This window comes from Solanum verrucosum, unplaced genomic scaffold (assembly GCF_900185275.1).
Source record: "Solanum verrucosum unplaced genomic scaffold, falcon-dt-bn FXZP01000261.1, whole genome shotgun sequence".
Lineage (NCBI taxonomy): Eukaryota > Viridiplantae > Streptophyta > Magnoliopsida > Solanales > Solanaceae > Solanum > Solanum verrucosum.
In genome coordinates, this window is record NW_026019969.1 from 13,779,846 (window position 1) to 13,795,974 (window position 16,129).

Below are 16,129 nucleotides of genomic sequence, written 5' to 3' on the forward strand. Positions count from 1 at the left end.
TTCTTATTTGATTCGATCAATCAATCGAAAAATATGAGAATTTATCTAAATAATTCAAGAGTCATCTCATTTTTTTTTATTCGCTACTATATTCAGCTTGAAGTATAGATATAATTGATTATTTTACGATACATAGTTTGATAAGTCAAAAAATGTAATTACCAGCTAGGGCTCTAATCATTTCCAGCAGTTCTAATTTCAAAAAATCATTTAAAAATAAAGTTCACCTAATAACAAAAAAGAACCCAAAAACAAAACAAGACCCGGTCGGTCCAAGTCTCCCCTAAAGGCTGATGGGCCTGAGGCCCAGGAACGATTACCATTAAACACGACCCAAGTCCCATTTTCGGCACAAAAAGCCTAAAACCCTCACCGATACTCCGATTCAGTAGGAAGCTAGGGTTTTAGATTGTTCAATCTCAAATCTCAAGAGTTTGGATTTAGCGAAGAAGCAAAAATGTTTCCAGGAATGTTCATGCGTAAACCTGACAAGGCAGCTGCTTTGAAGCAGTTGAAGACCCACGTTGTCCTGTTCGGTACTTGGGTCGCCGTGATTCGAGTCGCCCCATACATCCTCCACTATTTCTCCGATCAGAAAGAAGAACTCAACCTGGAATTCTAGATTAAAGTTTCGTTTTGCTCTTCTTTCTTCCCAGGTAAACTTTTCTTGATTATCCAATTTTCGACTTCATAGTTGAGTGCTTTCTTATGCATTTGTCTCCCGATACATGATCAAGTGCATTGTATCATTGTGATTATTATTAAAGTGTCTGTATATATAGTTCTTGATTAGATATAAGAAAAGGGTTACGGTAGTACAAAAATGGTGAAACTTTGAGGAATCCTTTGGAATAGAGGTGTAATTGATTAATGTATTAATACCTTAAGCATTTGTATTTGGCTCAGCTCATTTTTATTAGTGATCATGTTATGGGGCTGAGTTGAGCTATACGAGCTTGATCTTGTTTGACTTTTGGACTCTTAAGTAGAGTTCTTTTTCTGGTTAATCGGGACTTCAAGCTTTCCAGTTTGGCAACAGTGAATTTCAGTTGCTTTCCGAATTAGAGTCAAGGAAAGATCAAAGAAGGCAATAATCCTAATTCTTCAATGATGACTTTTCTGAAAACTCAAATGTGGAAAAGGGTTAACTTCAGCAAATGTACTTCAAGTTCAAGATACAAAAGAAAACAAGTTTACTTGACTTTCCGACTTTATGTTGCGTGATAACTTTGACAAGCAGATTAACTAAGGGACATAATCCATCTCCAGATGTTGTCCAAACCTCTAATTAACCAAATAAGGGACACCATGTGAATGCTGATATTTCAGGAAAGGAAAAGAAAGGGGATTGTTGAAATAAATTTCACCTCGAGACAGAAGTTGACATTGCTTAACGTGTACCATGTTCCTTAGATGAAGAAGAATTTAATGTCTGTGCTAGGTAATACTGGTGGCTGGATTCCAGTGCAACATGTATGTTATGATAAGAATCAGTTCAAGACCTGTGCAGAAGTGAAGGAGCCTGAAGGTTTTGATGGGCAACTATGTCAATGTAGATGTTTCGGAAATGAGAGGAAAAGAGAGGGACTGTTGAAATAAATATCACCTTGTCACAGAAGTTGACGTTGCTAAATTTGCATTGTGTTCTTGAAATGATGAAGAATTTAATGTTTGCTAGTCAATAGTGGTGGCTAGATTCTGGTGCAACCGTTCACATCTGTTATGATAATTAGTTCTTAACCTATGCAAAGGTCAAGAAGCCCGAGAAAGTTTTGATGGACAACCATGTCATTGTAGATGTTTCAGGAAACAGGACTGTTGAAATAAATTCCATTTCAGGATAGATTTTTTTTTTTTTGCATCAACGAACTACATAGTTCAAACATGTTCATAACTTCCTGTATGATCCAACTTGGGAAAACATTCATACAAGAGATTTCCTTCAACAAAGAGATAGAATCTAGCCAAACTATCAGCTATTGTGTTCAAACATCTAGGGATATAAAGAGATTTGACATGATGTTGCATCAATGAACTACGTAGTTCAAACATATTCATAGCTTTCTGTATGATCCAACTTGGGAAAACATTCTCAGAAGAGATTTCCTTCAACAAAGCGATAGAGAATCTAGCTAAACTATCAGCTAATGTGTTCAAACATCTAGGGATATGAAGAAACTCGACACGATTCAACATGCATGAATGCTTTCAAATGTCTTCTCATATCACATCTATCTACCATGAAGTAACCACTCGTTTCAGAAGCATACTCATTTAGAGGCACATCACTCTCTTCCAACCTTTATTGATAGCGCATTTAAGAGCTTTCCTAATAGCATTCACTTCAATAGTCCCTACTTCCCAACATATTGGATTGGGGATCCATGGGCATGCAGTAGTAAACATGTAGAATAATGATTATATTGCTTGCAATAGTAAACATGTAGAATAATGTAAAATATGCATACACATGAAAATGACTAAGAAACCTTTTTGAAAAGTTGAAAGAGTTGCGAAGTACTAGATTTAATACATAATGATAAATGTGAATTATAAGGAGAATTAACTCGAGGTGGTAAAAGATATTTTATTACTAAGCTAGACAAACTCCTTGACACATTTAGTCATTTGGATATAAAGAACTTTAATAATCCTTGTGACTTTAGTGTTAAGTTGATTGAATATACTAGCATAAATGTGGCATAACTAGAATATACAAGTGTCATAGGTAATATGATGTATGCCTACCCTTCGGGGTGGCCCAGTGGTTTGGACTTGGACTTGGGACTTCCATGTTAGAGGTCTCAAGTTCGAAACCCCTTGCTAGCGAAAGCAAAGGGTTTGCCTTCTGGGTCGAGCTTGTCGTACCAGGCTTGCCTAATGCGGGTTACCTCTCCTATGTGGTTTGTGAGCTATTGCATAGGAGCGGGAGTTTTATCCTGTGCGCACCCAAAGAATAGTAGCTGTGGGTTGGCCTTGTCATAAAAAAAAGATGTATGCCATGGTTTTCCAACTGTGTTGGAAGGCTATGTATGAGCAAGTTGGTTTAATAGTGTTAATTAAAACAAATCCACTCTAGGGGGTGGTGCCATTAGTTGAGCATCCAAGAAACAAACTTGTATTTTCCATTCTACAATGAAATATGAATTTATTTCATTAGTAGTTGCGGCAAAAGAAGGGGAATGGTTGAGGAACATGTTATTACCTATTAGACATAAGTTGTGGCCACAACTTATGTCAGCCATTTCCATATTTTGCCAAAGTGAGACTACGATGTGTGTAGCTCACAATAAGATTTATAATGGGAAATCAAGACACATAAACGTAAGACATGATTTATATAAGAGAATTAATAAGTAATGGAATTAATTTTATATTGTATGTGAGATTTAGTGTATATGGCCTATCCACTTACAAAAGCAATAACTAGAGTACAAATACATCGTGAAGGTATGAGACTAAAAGCACAAGTAATGGGAACTCAACTTTGAGTAAGTATACACTATAGCAATACAAGTTCAATGGGTACTAACAAGTTACTATGCATTGTTAAAACATTGATTTGATCTTCCTTAGAGATCCTGATTCCCGAGTATCACATATTGCTATGTTAGGAGTTAAAGAGTTGTTAAATGCCTATCATAACAAGGGTACAATGACAAACTCTATAATGCAATCTGTTACGAGGATAGGTTGATTTAATTTTTAATGAAATTAGCAAGTGTAAAGTAACACGGACAATGTCTAGTTTCACCTATATGAGTATTCAAGTGTGATGTCTGTTACTAGTGGGAGGTAGTCGATACCCTATGGAATTAGTAGAGGTGCACGCAAGTTGACTCGAACACCATGGTATAAAAAAAGTATTGAAGTGGTGTGTCACCTTAAACAAGATCTAGAGAGTTGGTCTTGTAAATATCCATGAAGTTAGAATTAGTAGCACGTGGCCGTCTTAGTGCTAAAGTAAGTTATGGTTTGTTTTAGTCGCTATTATAACGTCATATGTGTGATACTTTCAATTTGACATAATGAATTGTGGTTAATCATCAACGTCATCAAACTTTAAAGTATTTACACTAATAGAAAAATCAAATCTATTTAAGATACCCATATTATGGGAAACATTACAAACTAGTCGGGGATTGTTGGAATAGTTTGTACATATAGAATCTTTCCCACATCGATGGCAAAAGGAGGAGTGAGAAGGTTCAAGTACTTTGGCCCTTTATGTTTACTTGAATGTGTGAGTCCACGAAATGTCCTTGTATTTGTAAATAAATATTATATATCTAATGACTTGGGCACGGGCCGGGCCGAACCTTCAAGTAAAAGACTTTATTTTCGTGTTTATATTTCTGTTACAGGTTTAATTTATTTGAAACTTAAATTTTGAATTTATATTTAAGTTATAGCTGAAACATCATTTAGATAAAAGAAACCTTTTCAGAATGGTCTTCTTCTATAAATTACATTACTGTGAAAGTGATTGAAGATTTTGCAGTAACATTTTGGCTGTGAGGATTCCTGAAGGAACTTGTCTGTATCCCTCAAAAGAATATGCCTCAAAATTTTCGGTCTTCGTTTTTTCCCCTAACAATTATGTTGTGCAATATTCGCTGGAGCCCTTCACACTCTGTGGGTTCTTAATCAATTTATCAAACTACATATTGTATTACTTGGCACTTATGTGCATAAAGCTAGTGTTATCGTATAAACTCGTTGATTTATGCTTTTGTGTTTTCCTTGTGCAGCTTCTCTCGAGGAATGGAGGATCAGAAGGAACGGAGCAAACATTTATTTCTTGTCCTTTCATTACCATATATGTCCCTATTTTGAAATTTGTTGACATGTAACTTGGTTATGATCCTAGTTGTTTGAGATAAAACTTACAGTTCAAGTGATACATTTTATCAACTTGTTTTGTTTATGTAGGCGTGTTGCTTAATTGTTCAAATGCAACCTCGCTAAAATGCTTGAATGTGCTATGCTCTCTTTCATGGGAGAAACCCAGGACACACAAGTTTCTTCTTGTGTAGAAGAAGTAAATGTGATAAAAAAGAATTGGCAATTTCATCTTCCTTATGTGTACATTGTTGGATTTGTGAAAGGCGGACCAAGTGCCTGGTGCAAAGATCTCTATTAACCCATCCAGAAATCTGCAGCAAAGATGTTTAAATGGCTGGTAGTATGTACAAAATTTTCAGGTAACAGTAATTGTCAGAAGAGGAACCAGAAATTGCCGCACATACAAATGTTCTTGTAGAGTTGTCATGCTTGAAAGGTTGATGCAGATCTTTAAATACGTGATTTCATCTGGGCACGGTACTAATACTTTGAATCGGCAGGATAATAGCACAGTTAGAAACAAATATTACTCACAAGGTAACTATGAACAACTCTGGTCAAATTGGAGACTCTCCTGCGCAGATCCTACTCCTACTTGGCAAGTGTCTTTTTAGTTGGTCTTTGTGTATTTTGGTCATTTGCTTTGCCACCTACTTTGTGAATGGGACAATTGTTAGCACTAATTTGATTCGCACTTTAGTTTGTCCACCCATTTTGTGTCCAGTTCATGTTGGATACTCGAAACTTAAAAAACAAACTCCAAATAATTTATAGCCGTCTCCCAAAGCTAAAAAAGTAAAAGGAGAGGTAATATGCAAATAAAAGCATTTTGAACTTCTCTACTTCAAACACGTTGGTTGAAATAGGATTGTGTTATCTGCCGTGTCATGAATACAAAGATTTGGTATCACACGATGAACTTGGGAAAAAGAAAAAGTAGTTGCTATTGTCTTAGTTGTGATCAGTTAAGAGGGTTGTAGATCATATTGTTTTTTCTAGTAATAGCACATGGTCATGGATGATGAAGTACCAGGAGCTGTTGGGACAAGTGCTAGTTTTGCTTTGAGATTTGGGCAGACCATCTTCTCTGCTGCTTCTCTTTTGTTCATGTCTTTAGGAGTTGAGTTCCACAACTATACTGCCTTCTGGTAATTTCTTAGTACTCCCATAACCATTACTCTTTGTTTTATTTTTCTTTTTAAACATAATAATCTCCAAATATTTAGGAAGTTCCCGTTGCTTATTCAACTCGAATTATACATATGCATACACAAAAAATCACTTGTTGATATATTTTGTTGCACAGCTTCTTAGTAACAATCATGGGTTTGGTCATCCCGTGGAGCATTACACTGGCACTGACTGACATATACTCTGTTTTGATTCGTTGCCCCATTCGTCACCCCGGAATTCTTCTCTTCATTGTTTTTGGAGATTGGGTATGTCTTCTTTCTTTCTCTAAAAAAGAAAACAGAACATGTTTTGCAGAGGGCTGATGAAACAGAACATGTTTTACAGGCATTATCATTCCTGACATTAGCAGCAGCAAGTTCAATAGCTGGTATTGTTGATGTTTTGCAGAGGGCAGATGAAACATTTTGTGCTGCTGGATTATGCAGTAGATATCAGATATCTGCTGGATTAGCTTTCTTGTCATGGTTCCTATCCATGGCTTCATCTCTTTCCAATCTTTGGTTTCTTTCTTCTCTCACAAGATGATCATCAATTTTCAACTATGGTTTTAGTAGTTGTATGTAAATATTGGAGGAACTATTTGTTTTCCTGCCAAAGTCTTGATTGACTGAAACTAGGATCCGGTAAGGAGAAGGGGAAAGAATAGCATGAAATGAGATAGGTGGGGGGAAATTTCCAATAGCGAATTACTTGACTCAATGGATGGAGGTAAACCCCTCGTTAAATTCCAACTCAAGTGTGATGAGTCACAAATAGAGATATGTTGTTAAATTACATTCATGAAAAGAAACTGGTCTATTTCCATTTTTAGTCCATTTGAAGAAGAATGTATTCATTTTTTCTCTTTAAATTTCCAACTTTCTGAATGACATTATCTACGACCACAAGATGAAAAAGAATATTGGTACATTTGACATACATTTTTCTTACACTATTATTGGGTTGCTTCAATGAATAAATACAATTGGGCTCTCTCTCACTTTCTTTTAAAGATGTTTTACCAAAATTTGGGCTATTTGCAAGGCTTCCTACAAAGAAGGGCAGGCCCAATGTATTGGATAACTTTCCAACCTTCCATGAAAACTTGCAAGAACTAACCTAAATAGCGGTTCATCCAACTACTTAAAAACAAAAATAGCTCGCAACAATATATGTATATATAATCTATGTGTAATGTGTGTATAATTACAGTATAATTTTCTGTTAATATATATATATATATATATTAGAAAAAGTAAATTATGAATCCGACCTATTATTTGCGTAAAAGATCCAAAAAAAATAAATAAAGAAACAGCACTCTCAGGTGCTTCATCAAGAAAAAAGAAGAATGGAATTAGATGCAATTTGGCTTTTATATTCTGGCAAGTACAATACTCAATATCACTTACACTCAAATATTCCATAGGTCTCTTTGTACTAAAAAGAGCAAAGAGAAACAAAGGTTAAAAAAAAAAAGTGAGCAAAAGAAAACAAAATTGAATAAAGTGAAATAACTATCTTAACATTATGAGACAGACACAAGTAAACCGATGCCTTAATCTAGTAGTCTTGACCATAATTAGGACATTTGAATGGGGACTGCCCGCTTCTATATAAAAGCCGTTTTGCTTCCACCAGAGTTGATCATTTGCCTAGAGTATCCTCTGATCACTCTCCTCTAGTAATCTTCTTAGAAGATTATAATACTTGCAGGCTTGGGGTCTTTCGTTTCCAAAGAATGTGGATTCAGCATTCTTATTTTCACATTGATCTCAACCATGCTCGGGAAACCTTTTCAAGTCTTCTTCAGGAAGATTGACTCGACAAATAAAGCATTGAATTGGCGAACTATTTCAGAATACAGGTCAGGTGACCCGAAAGGACCAGACATAAACCACCCGCTAAGAAAAGGGTAAATAAGACAAGCGATCAAGCTGGACATGATTCTGTATTTCATATTTTTCTTTTTTCTTTGGTATAGCCATCCAATATTCAAAATTTATGACTAATTCAGATTTAACACTGCAGGGTGCGGTGCTATAAACTTATCACAGTTTAGTTGAATCTAATAACTTTGGCCTAGACCTAGTCAACTGATTTTCTAGAATTTATAATTCATAAACTTAAAATTCTAACTTTGCCTTTAACATCAAGCAGGGTTACTAAAGAAAAAAGCGGTCTATACTAGGAATTTTGCCTTTACTAAAATTCAAACGCGAAATCTTTGATTAAGGATGGACAACGAATGGATTCATTCATCATCTTTTTGGTTTATTTATTTTGTTTGTTTGTTTTTTCTTTTGAAAGGGAATACAAAAAGATGATATATCAAAATTAAGTTGGAAGAAAATTAAAGTTGCTTAAAGAAATGATAATGCTTTATGGTACTATAATTTAGCATCTTGAAGAAGAAAAACAAAGTGTTGAAGTTAATATTCCGTGTAAGCTTAACAACTTTGAACGCATTTTCAAAGGTAAGCAATACCAAGAATCATTTTCTCTTTTTACTGTTCCAATTCTATATATTTACTTAGTCAATTGGAAAAAAGGATAACATTATTAATAAAAATATATATTAATAGTTGGATTAAGAAGAATAATAACAAGCTAGGAATTTGTTCCTTCGTGTCATCAATTAAATAGAACCAGATGTTATTCCTCCTCTATTATATCCCATATATTTGTGCTGTGTCATATCCTTTTCTAGTTGAAGTAAAAAAAATCTATGTGTGAGGTGAAATATTTGGAAGATAAACTTTCGGATTATTAATGACAGATTCAGAATTTGAACATATCCAACTCATTCTACAATATTTTTCCGTATAAGTATTAGGGTTCAATTTTGAAATTTTGAGTTCTATCGAATTCACAAGTGTATAATTGGATCCACGTCTATTTTTTTGTTTTAGCTAATTAAACTACTTATGAATTATTTCACGTCAGACTTTATTGTATACTATGGAAAATTGAACATATTGTAAAGATTTTTAATTTCACCAGCGGCTATATTATTTCAACTATATGAATTTCTTCCCAATGTTTCTAAATTCAAGAATTTAGCATAACGTTTCTTAGCCATATCCACTTTCAAAGGTGCCAATTCTTATTCTTCTAGACTAGATATTCCTTAAATTTTCATTACATCTCATGATTCTCCTAAGAAATTAATTATCTTGTAATTGTTTGAGTAAATCTATAGTCCTCATAAGATATAGAAGTATTTTTTTTCTTTGAATTTTATATTCAATTATAAAGGTTCTTTAATCTCATAAGACAACAAATATTTGAAATTATCGATATATATATATATATATCACGTATATTTTGAATATTCAAGTGCTAATTTAAAATTTTGATACGAAAAATTATCCGATTAATTTTTTTCGAAATTCAAGATATAATTAAGAAAATTGTACTTAATTGTTTCCTCATTTGTCTTAGAGGATCCAAGACATGTTAATCACATTCTCTTGATAATAAATTGACATTTATAAGATTTTTTGAACTTTCTAGTGGCCCCAATATCGAAAACCTTGCTTGTAACTAAGGTATTTTATTTTCCTTAATTTTGGGGGTTTAAAGGGATAAGTTGATTACAATATACACAAACACACATATGTCTTGATTTTTAGCAATATCAAAATATTAGCTGACTAATCATTTAAAGCAAAAAATCCTTTTCTTTTTTTTTAATCTTTTCTTTGGGTGGGGTATGGAACTAATATATGCCTTATGTCTCTCTTCTTCACTTCTTGTTGATGTTTAAAAAGATTCTTCTACTAGACTCATAATTTTGCAACTGGCATTATCCACCAATAAGCATAATTCCATCTTTCTATTTGCTTCAAGTACAAGCCACTCTTAGCTCCAATACATAAAGTTAAAGGGTTCAAGTAACATCATACATTGTCCGCATAAAACATCAAGTCATTCAAAAGATATCTACAAATAAACTTTCTTAGAGCACTATATTTGTAATCTTAAAAATAAATTAGATTACTAGATACAAGTAAAAATGACCTGATAAAATAAAAATACCTTACACAGATAATAACGATATATATAACTTAAACTTAATCTGATCAAAATTTAATAGTAGAGTCCAAGAATCATCTTTATATAATGACCACTTAGAATTCTTTTCTTTTGCTAGCTAGCCACCCAAAAACTTTCTAACATGAAGTACAACGAGATAGCTCATTTTAGCCACCCTCAACACAAGCTAAGATATGAATACTCAGAATTTCCATTTAAATGTGATGGTTGTAAAGAAGTAGGCATAGGGTCACGTTACAAATGCACAATTTGTGACTATGATTTACATATGCATTGTGCAATTCCTTCACCTTCAATTACACATCCATTTTACACAAAATGTTCTTTCCAATTCCTCTCTCGTCCCCCGGGTAACGTACCGCGCTACTGCAACGCTTGTGAGAAGGACATAACTGGATTTATGTACCATTGTAGGTCTTGTGGATTTGATCTTCATCCATGTTGTGCTAAGCTTCCTATGGTGCTTGATGATGGAGATGTTAAGCTTTACTTATTTAGAAAGGTACGTAAATATTGTTGGTGATGGACATATTAACATAATCTTTTTTATGATATATTTGTTAATTTAGAAAATAGCCACTTTTCTGTCAAGTAATTGAAAATAAATAATCATTGTCCTCAAGTTTCAATTACTATCAACAATTCGAAGTGCCTTTCTTGCGTATTCTTGATAAATCAGCGTTTATATATAGATGAAGGAGGATCCATTTGGGAAGTAAGAAGCCCCGAGGTTCAATTGTATAGAAATTGAAATTTAAGGACAATGACTATTTTTCAAGGACATAGCAAAAGTGATCAATCCACGTTATTTTGTGCACATATACTCGTATAAAAAATGACAAGATGACACTTTAATTTGTTTTGTGTTTATATTTGGGGGAGAAATAGGATTCTCTGTTTCCTAATAAAAATTTAATTTTGCATTTTAGCCCTGCTTTAATTTTTCTGTTAGAGATATATAATTATAATAATAGATTTACTGTCCAGATTTATTTTCTAAGTAATCAGTTCAAAATTTAGTAAGTTTAAAATGACATAAATTATTAATTTAATAACTTTTATAATTAAAAAAGAAAACTCATTTTCTCTGCTTCTTGAGAAATAATTGGGTTATTTTATTTTTTTCAAAACTATGTTCAATTTCATCTGTCTCATATGCTTAATTAATTTGAATTCATATCAAAATTTTTTATTTTTGAGTAAAACATTTTCTATGAAGGACAATTTCAATTTTCAAAGACTTGCCCTACCATTCTTTATCATCCACATGGTCTTTCTAATAAACTTACCAAACTCATAATTTTCGATTCGGATTATGATATACTTATTCTAAATTCACTAATTTAAATCTTGAATTCGACTTTAACAGGTAAGTGCAACATGCCATAGGTGTGGAAGGAAAGGGAGAAACAGAAGCTGGAGTTACAGATCTACATGCAAGAAATACAATTTACACGTGGCATGTGTCAAAGAGATGCTTGTGGATAGTTGGCATGAGCTCTATTTTGGTCATGGAGATCATAATTATAACAATAATACTTATAATAATACTAATTATAGAAAATTGGAAAATAGGATCCCAAGTCTAAAAGGTACACTTCAAACTCATCATAAAAAAAGTAAAGGCAAAGCCCAAAAATGTTGTGAAATGGCTGGTTTAGCTTTGCAGTTTATTATATCTGCAGTTCTTGGAGACCCTACAACTCTTATTGCTGGGGTGGTTGGTTCATTAATGTCAAAATAATAATGTAAATTAATTAAACCAAACTAAATTGAGGTTTTAATATATGGTCAAGATTGGAGATCGACTTGATTATGGACCTAATTAAGTTGGACTAATAATAGTTATCATGTGGAAAAAAAAAAGGTGGATTGTTAGAATTGGGGATGTTCAACCACTAATGTAGAAATTTAATGTATTAATCATTATACATGCATATGTTTTAACGTTATTTCTATTTCTAGAAAATGTACTACTTTTCTATGCATATGTTACTACTTATTTCCATTCCTTTTTTAACCGCAATGACTATGAAATAGAATTTCAAATAAGGAGATTCAAAAAAATACTTAAATAATGTAATTATTAATAAAGCCTATGACATAAAGTTTATTTTGAATCCTCATCGCCACTATATGAAAAAATTTCTTACATAAGTTTCAACGATTAATATTAAACAATTTAATCAACTTTATATGGATATGGTTGTTAAAACTTCTCAGACCCAATGTTTATATATACCACACAAATGAATATAAGGTATGTGTTTATACATATAATTCTATCACCGAACCATAATTAATTAATACATATATTCACTACATTAAACAGCTTAATTGAATTTGAAACCTAACTTAACAGTGGAATCTTGACCTAAAAGCAGCATCAATAAACAAGAAATATGGTCCAACTCTTCTCGAAATTGGAGCCCAACACTGTGCGTGTGTGTGTTAGATCCAATTTGAATGATTGAAAAATGACCAAACGTAGCTGAAGAAATTTCCTTTCTCCTTTTTCTCCATTTATATATACTCCCATAAAAATAAATAATTTATATCCTGAAAATGTTACTCCTTCCGTTTATTTACATTTGTCATGTTACCCTTTAAGGGAATTGATTAATTTTTGAAGCTAAATAGAATTAGGTTAATTCAATAGATTAACTTTAGATGTTGAAAATATTATAAGTTGCAATTGTTTTCATACTAATATTAATATGATTAAGAAAATATATTTTAAAGCGTTAATCAAAGTTTATATCGTTTGACTTAAAATATGTGACAGGTTAAAGTTAACGAAGAGCATATATATAAGTAAAAAGATAATTGTCATTAATATTATTAATGTAAAATATTGTAGAAGTAAAAACTAAGCTTTTAATATTATATTTAGGATACACTGTCAAAATAAACTCTTTACAAGAAAAGGGGAGAAGTGGAGAATCATAATTAGAAAAAAATATAAATTCCATTACTACCAAATTTAGCTCAATAATCACTAAATGGCTGATTTGTAGTACTGGTAACTTTCCTTAAAAAACATATTTTTAAAAAGAAATAGCCGTTAATAATTTTAATTTCATTTCATTTAAATACACTCCTCTTTAATCTTTATTCGATTATTATGCAATTAAAGATCTTTGCTTAAATCTTCTTCTTCACAAAGAAAAGATTCACAAAATCTTTCTACAATAATAATAATAATAATGAGTTCCACACGTTGTGCAGCTTGCAAACAATTAAGAAGAAAATGTCCTTCAGATTGTATATTTTTACCATATTTTCCTCCAAATAATCCTCAAAGATTTTCTTATGTTCATAGAATCTATGGTGCTAGCAATGTTGGAAAAATGCTCCAGGTATAAGTTATTATATTACTCCGAATATTTATTTAACTATATATTAATTCCAACAATCATTTTATGACAAGTAACAAAAGAAGCAAGAACTATAGAAAGAAGTAATGTTTTAACTTATTTATTCATCTTTCCTACTTACAAGTTTGACTTATATTATAATTTATTATAGAAATTAAATTCTTTGTTTAATTAATTTCTTTAATTTTATTTTTGTATAAAATTGTAGCAAGTAGAAGAGCATCAACGAGGAGATGTAGCAGACTCATTGTATTATGAGGCATATTATAGAATTAAGGATCCTGTATATGGTTGTGTTGGAATTATTACTGTTTTACATGAAGAAACTTATCATGTACAATGCCAATTGGCTAAAGTACAAGCTCAAATTGACTTACTCTATCAAAATAGACTTTATACTTTCGATCCCTCATTTTACTAGTAGCTAGCTAGAACTTGTTATGTAGACTACTTTATTTGTAGCCTTGTGTTTATGGAAACTTACTCGGGCATTTCATGAATTCTTCCTTTTTAACATGGTATTTTGATTTTGCTTTAGACCCTGATTAATCGACATTCTTTCTATGTGTGGACATATAAAAGACTATAATTTTTTTTTCCTATTATATAAAGTTCTTTGACTTAGTAAAAATTGAAGTCTTGAATTTCAATAGACTGTGATTGCATTTTGCAACAATAACACCCTTTATGAGACACTAAGACTAAATTAATAAATTAGTTCTATCATGAAAATAATGTTATACTAGTAGAAACTTATCGTCAAAAAAGTAAAAGGAAAAAGGAATGAAATTACAATAAAGAAAAAGTTTTATCAGTCAACCAAGTCAAAAAGTTAGTGTCTGTGTGACCATCATATGAATTTCCAAACTCCTTATTTACATCCTTTATAGTTTTGTTTCTTTATTCGAGGAAAGTTCCTTGTTTGATTCTATAGCAAATAAGGACTCGTTTGTTCATAGATTTCTCAAGTAATATTTGGAGAAAAATTGATAAATAGTGTTTGTTCATATAATTTATTATTATTTGGCAAATATCTCAAATTCCCAAATACTAGTTTTTTCTTGTATTTGGGCCAAATCTCATTATTTGAGATTTTTTAAAAATTGAAATTTTACATCAAACTTTTATCTTTTACAAAAACACCCTCTATAGTAGTTATTTGCGTTGTATTACATAATTTTTTACGTGAACACCAAAGTAGTGATGAAATATTCAATGAATATATATGAAAGTGATTATATGGTTGTTGATTAAAAATGATGAACAATCGGCTCAAGTAATAAAGTCATGTGTTTTGTCTGCTTCACAATGTATGGAATGATGCTTGTTGCACTCATTCTGAACTATCACATTGCTCCAGTGTCACGGACACTACTTGTTAGTTGTTGCAACGAAGATCCAATTGACTTATAATACAAACTTATGGTTAGTTTTGATGGTTTTTAAAACTTATGGGTATAAATCATTTTTAAAAAAAGTGAAATATGTTTCCCAAATACTATGGCCAAACACAAGGTGAAATTTCACCTAAATAATATTTGCCAAGAATATTTGGAAATTTATGGCCAAACGCTAGCTTAATAAAGAGTCTGTTTTTTATTTTTATTTTTTTAACTTGTTTATTTTTTTCTGTTTACCAGCCTTGAACCCTTGACCTAGTGGTTGTAACACCCCAGAATTTTTTTTGAATTAAGACTTGAACCATCCTTCGTTGTGAGTAGGATTTTACCGAGGAATTAAAATTTCTTAAGTGTTAAGTTCACTAGATGTAGCACCTTGAGTTCGAAAAAGAACTAAATTGGAAATAGCAAAATCTGAAATTTTGCAAGTTATGCTTAAGTATGAGTTTTGGGTCGACTTCAAACAACCATAAATCCTAGCTCAGGATGAGTTAGGTGTACTACAAGATACCGTAGCGAAGATCTTTGAATTATCTTTCCAACGCCGCTGAGTTTGCTAAGTTTTGAGGTCGGATGAGTGAGATATGTCCTTTTGAAGATAGGCTGACCAGTTAAGGAAGGTTAGCCGAAAATAGAAAGGGGTATTTTGGTCTTTTCCTTACCAAAACAGATTTAATTCGTTTTTAGTAATATTTTAGGGGTCTAATCTGATTAGGTTCAGTTTTATAATTCTAAAATACACCTAGGGTTTTAGTTGAGAGTTCAAGAAGAAGAGAAAAGAGGAGAAAAGAGAAAGGATGAAAGCGTTCGTCGAGATTCTTGCATCTTGTTGCAGATTTTCGCCATGGGTTTAATCCCTAAGGGTATGTAAGCTTCCATAGTGTTGGGTTCTTTCACCCACACGCCAATCATGATTTATTCAGCGTAATTTCGTTCTTGAAATTTATGGATTTAAGTTCTTGATGAGTTCTTGATAAGTGCTCTTGAAGTTTATTAAGTTTTGAAGTAAGATTCTGCTTAGGTCAACTTTAAACGACCATATCTCTTAGAATATTAAGAGTTACGTGAGCCATAACCTATCCAATTAAAGGTAATTGAATCTACTTTCCAACCCCACCAATTTCACGTCAATCCAATATCTGAGTAAAAAGTTATGACTATTTTAGTAACCTATACAGTGCTGTTACGAATTAGCCAACGGGAAAATATTGAAAATAATCGGTTTTTGTCTTTTTACCTCCAAGAAAGCCATCAACGAGTTTCTTGACTAATTAA

General features: G+C 32.3%; 4 protein-coding genes across 4 annotated transcripts in view; all 4 read left to right on the forward strand.

Moving 5' to 3' along the window:
- LOC125816642 (polyol transporter 5-like) overlaps positions 1–16,129 on the forward strand; it is a 267,811-nt gene that overhangs the window by 53,981 nt on the left and 197,701 nt on the right. The gene's annotated exons all lie outside the window — the stretch shown is intronic.
- LOC125816711 (mitochondrial import receptor subunit TOM6 homolog) lies at positions 368–5,064 on the forward strand. The gene is made up of 2 exons (XM_049496335.1): positions 368–656; positions 4,752–5,064. Exon 1 carries the CDS (start codon positions 458–460, stop codon positions 620–622), a length of 165 nt encoding a protein of 54 aa, XP_049352292.1. The 5' UTR covers positions 368–457; the 3' UTR covers positions 623–656; positions 4,752–5,064.
- LOC125816702 (CASP-like protein 5C1) lies at positions 5,854–6,564 on the forward strand. Its single transcript, XM_049496327.1, has 3 exons — positions 5,854–5,993; positions 6,152–6,284; positions 6,364–6,564. Exons 1-3 carry the CDS (start codon positions 5,854–5,856, stop codon positions 6,562–6,564), a joined length of 474 nt encoding a protein of 157 aa, XP_049352284.1.
- LOC125816687 (uncharacterized) lies at positions 10,113–12,042 on the forward strand. The gene is made up of 2 exons (XM_049496313.1): positions 10,113–10,579; positions 11,447–12,042. Exons 1-2 carry the CDS (start codon positions 10,199–10,201, stop codon positions 11,819–11,821), a joined length of 756 nt encoding a protein of 251 aa, XP_049352270.1. The 5' UTR covers positions 10,113–10,198; the 3' UTR covers positions 11,822–12,042.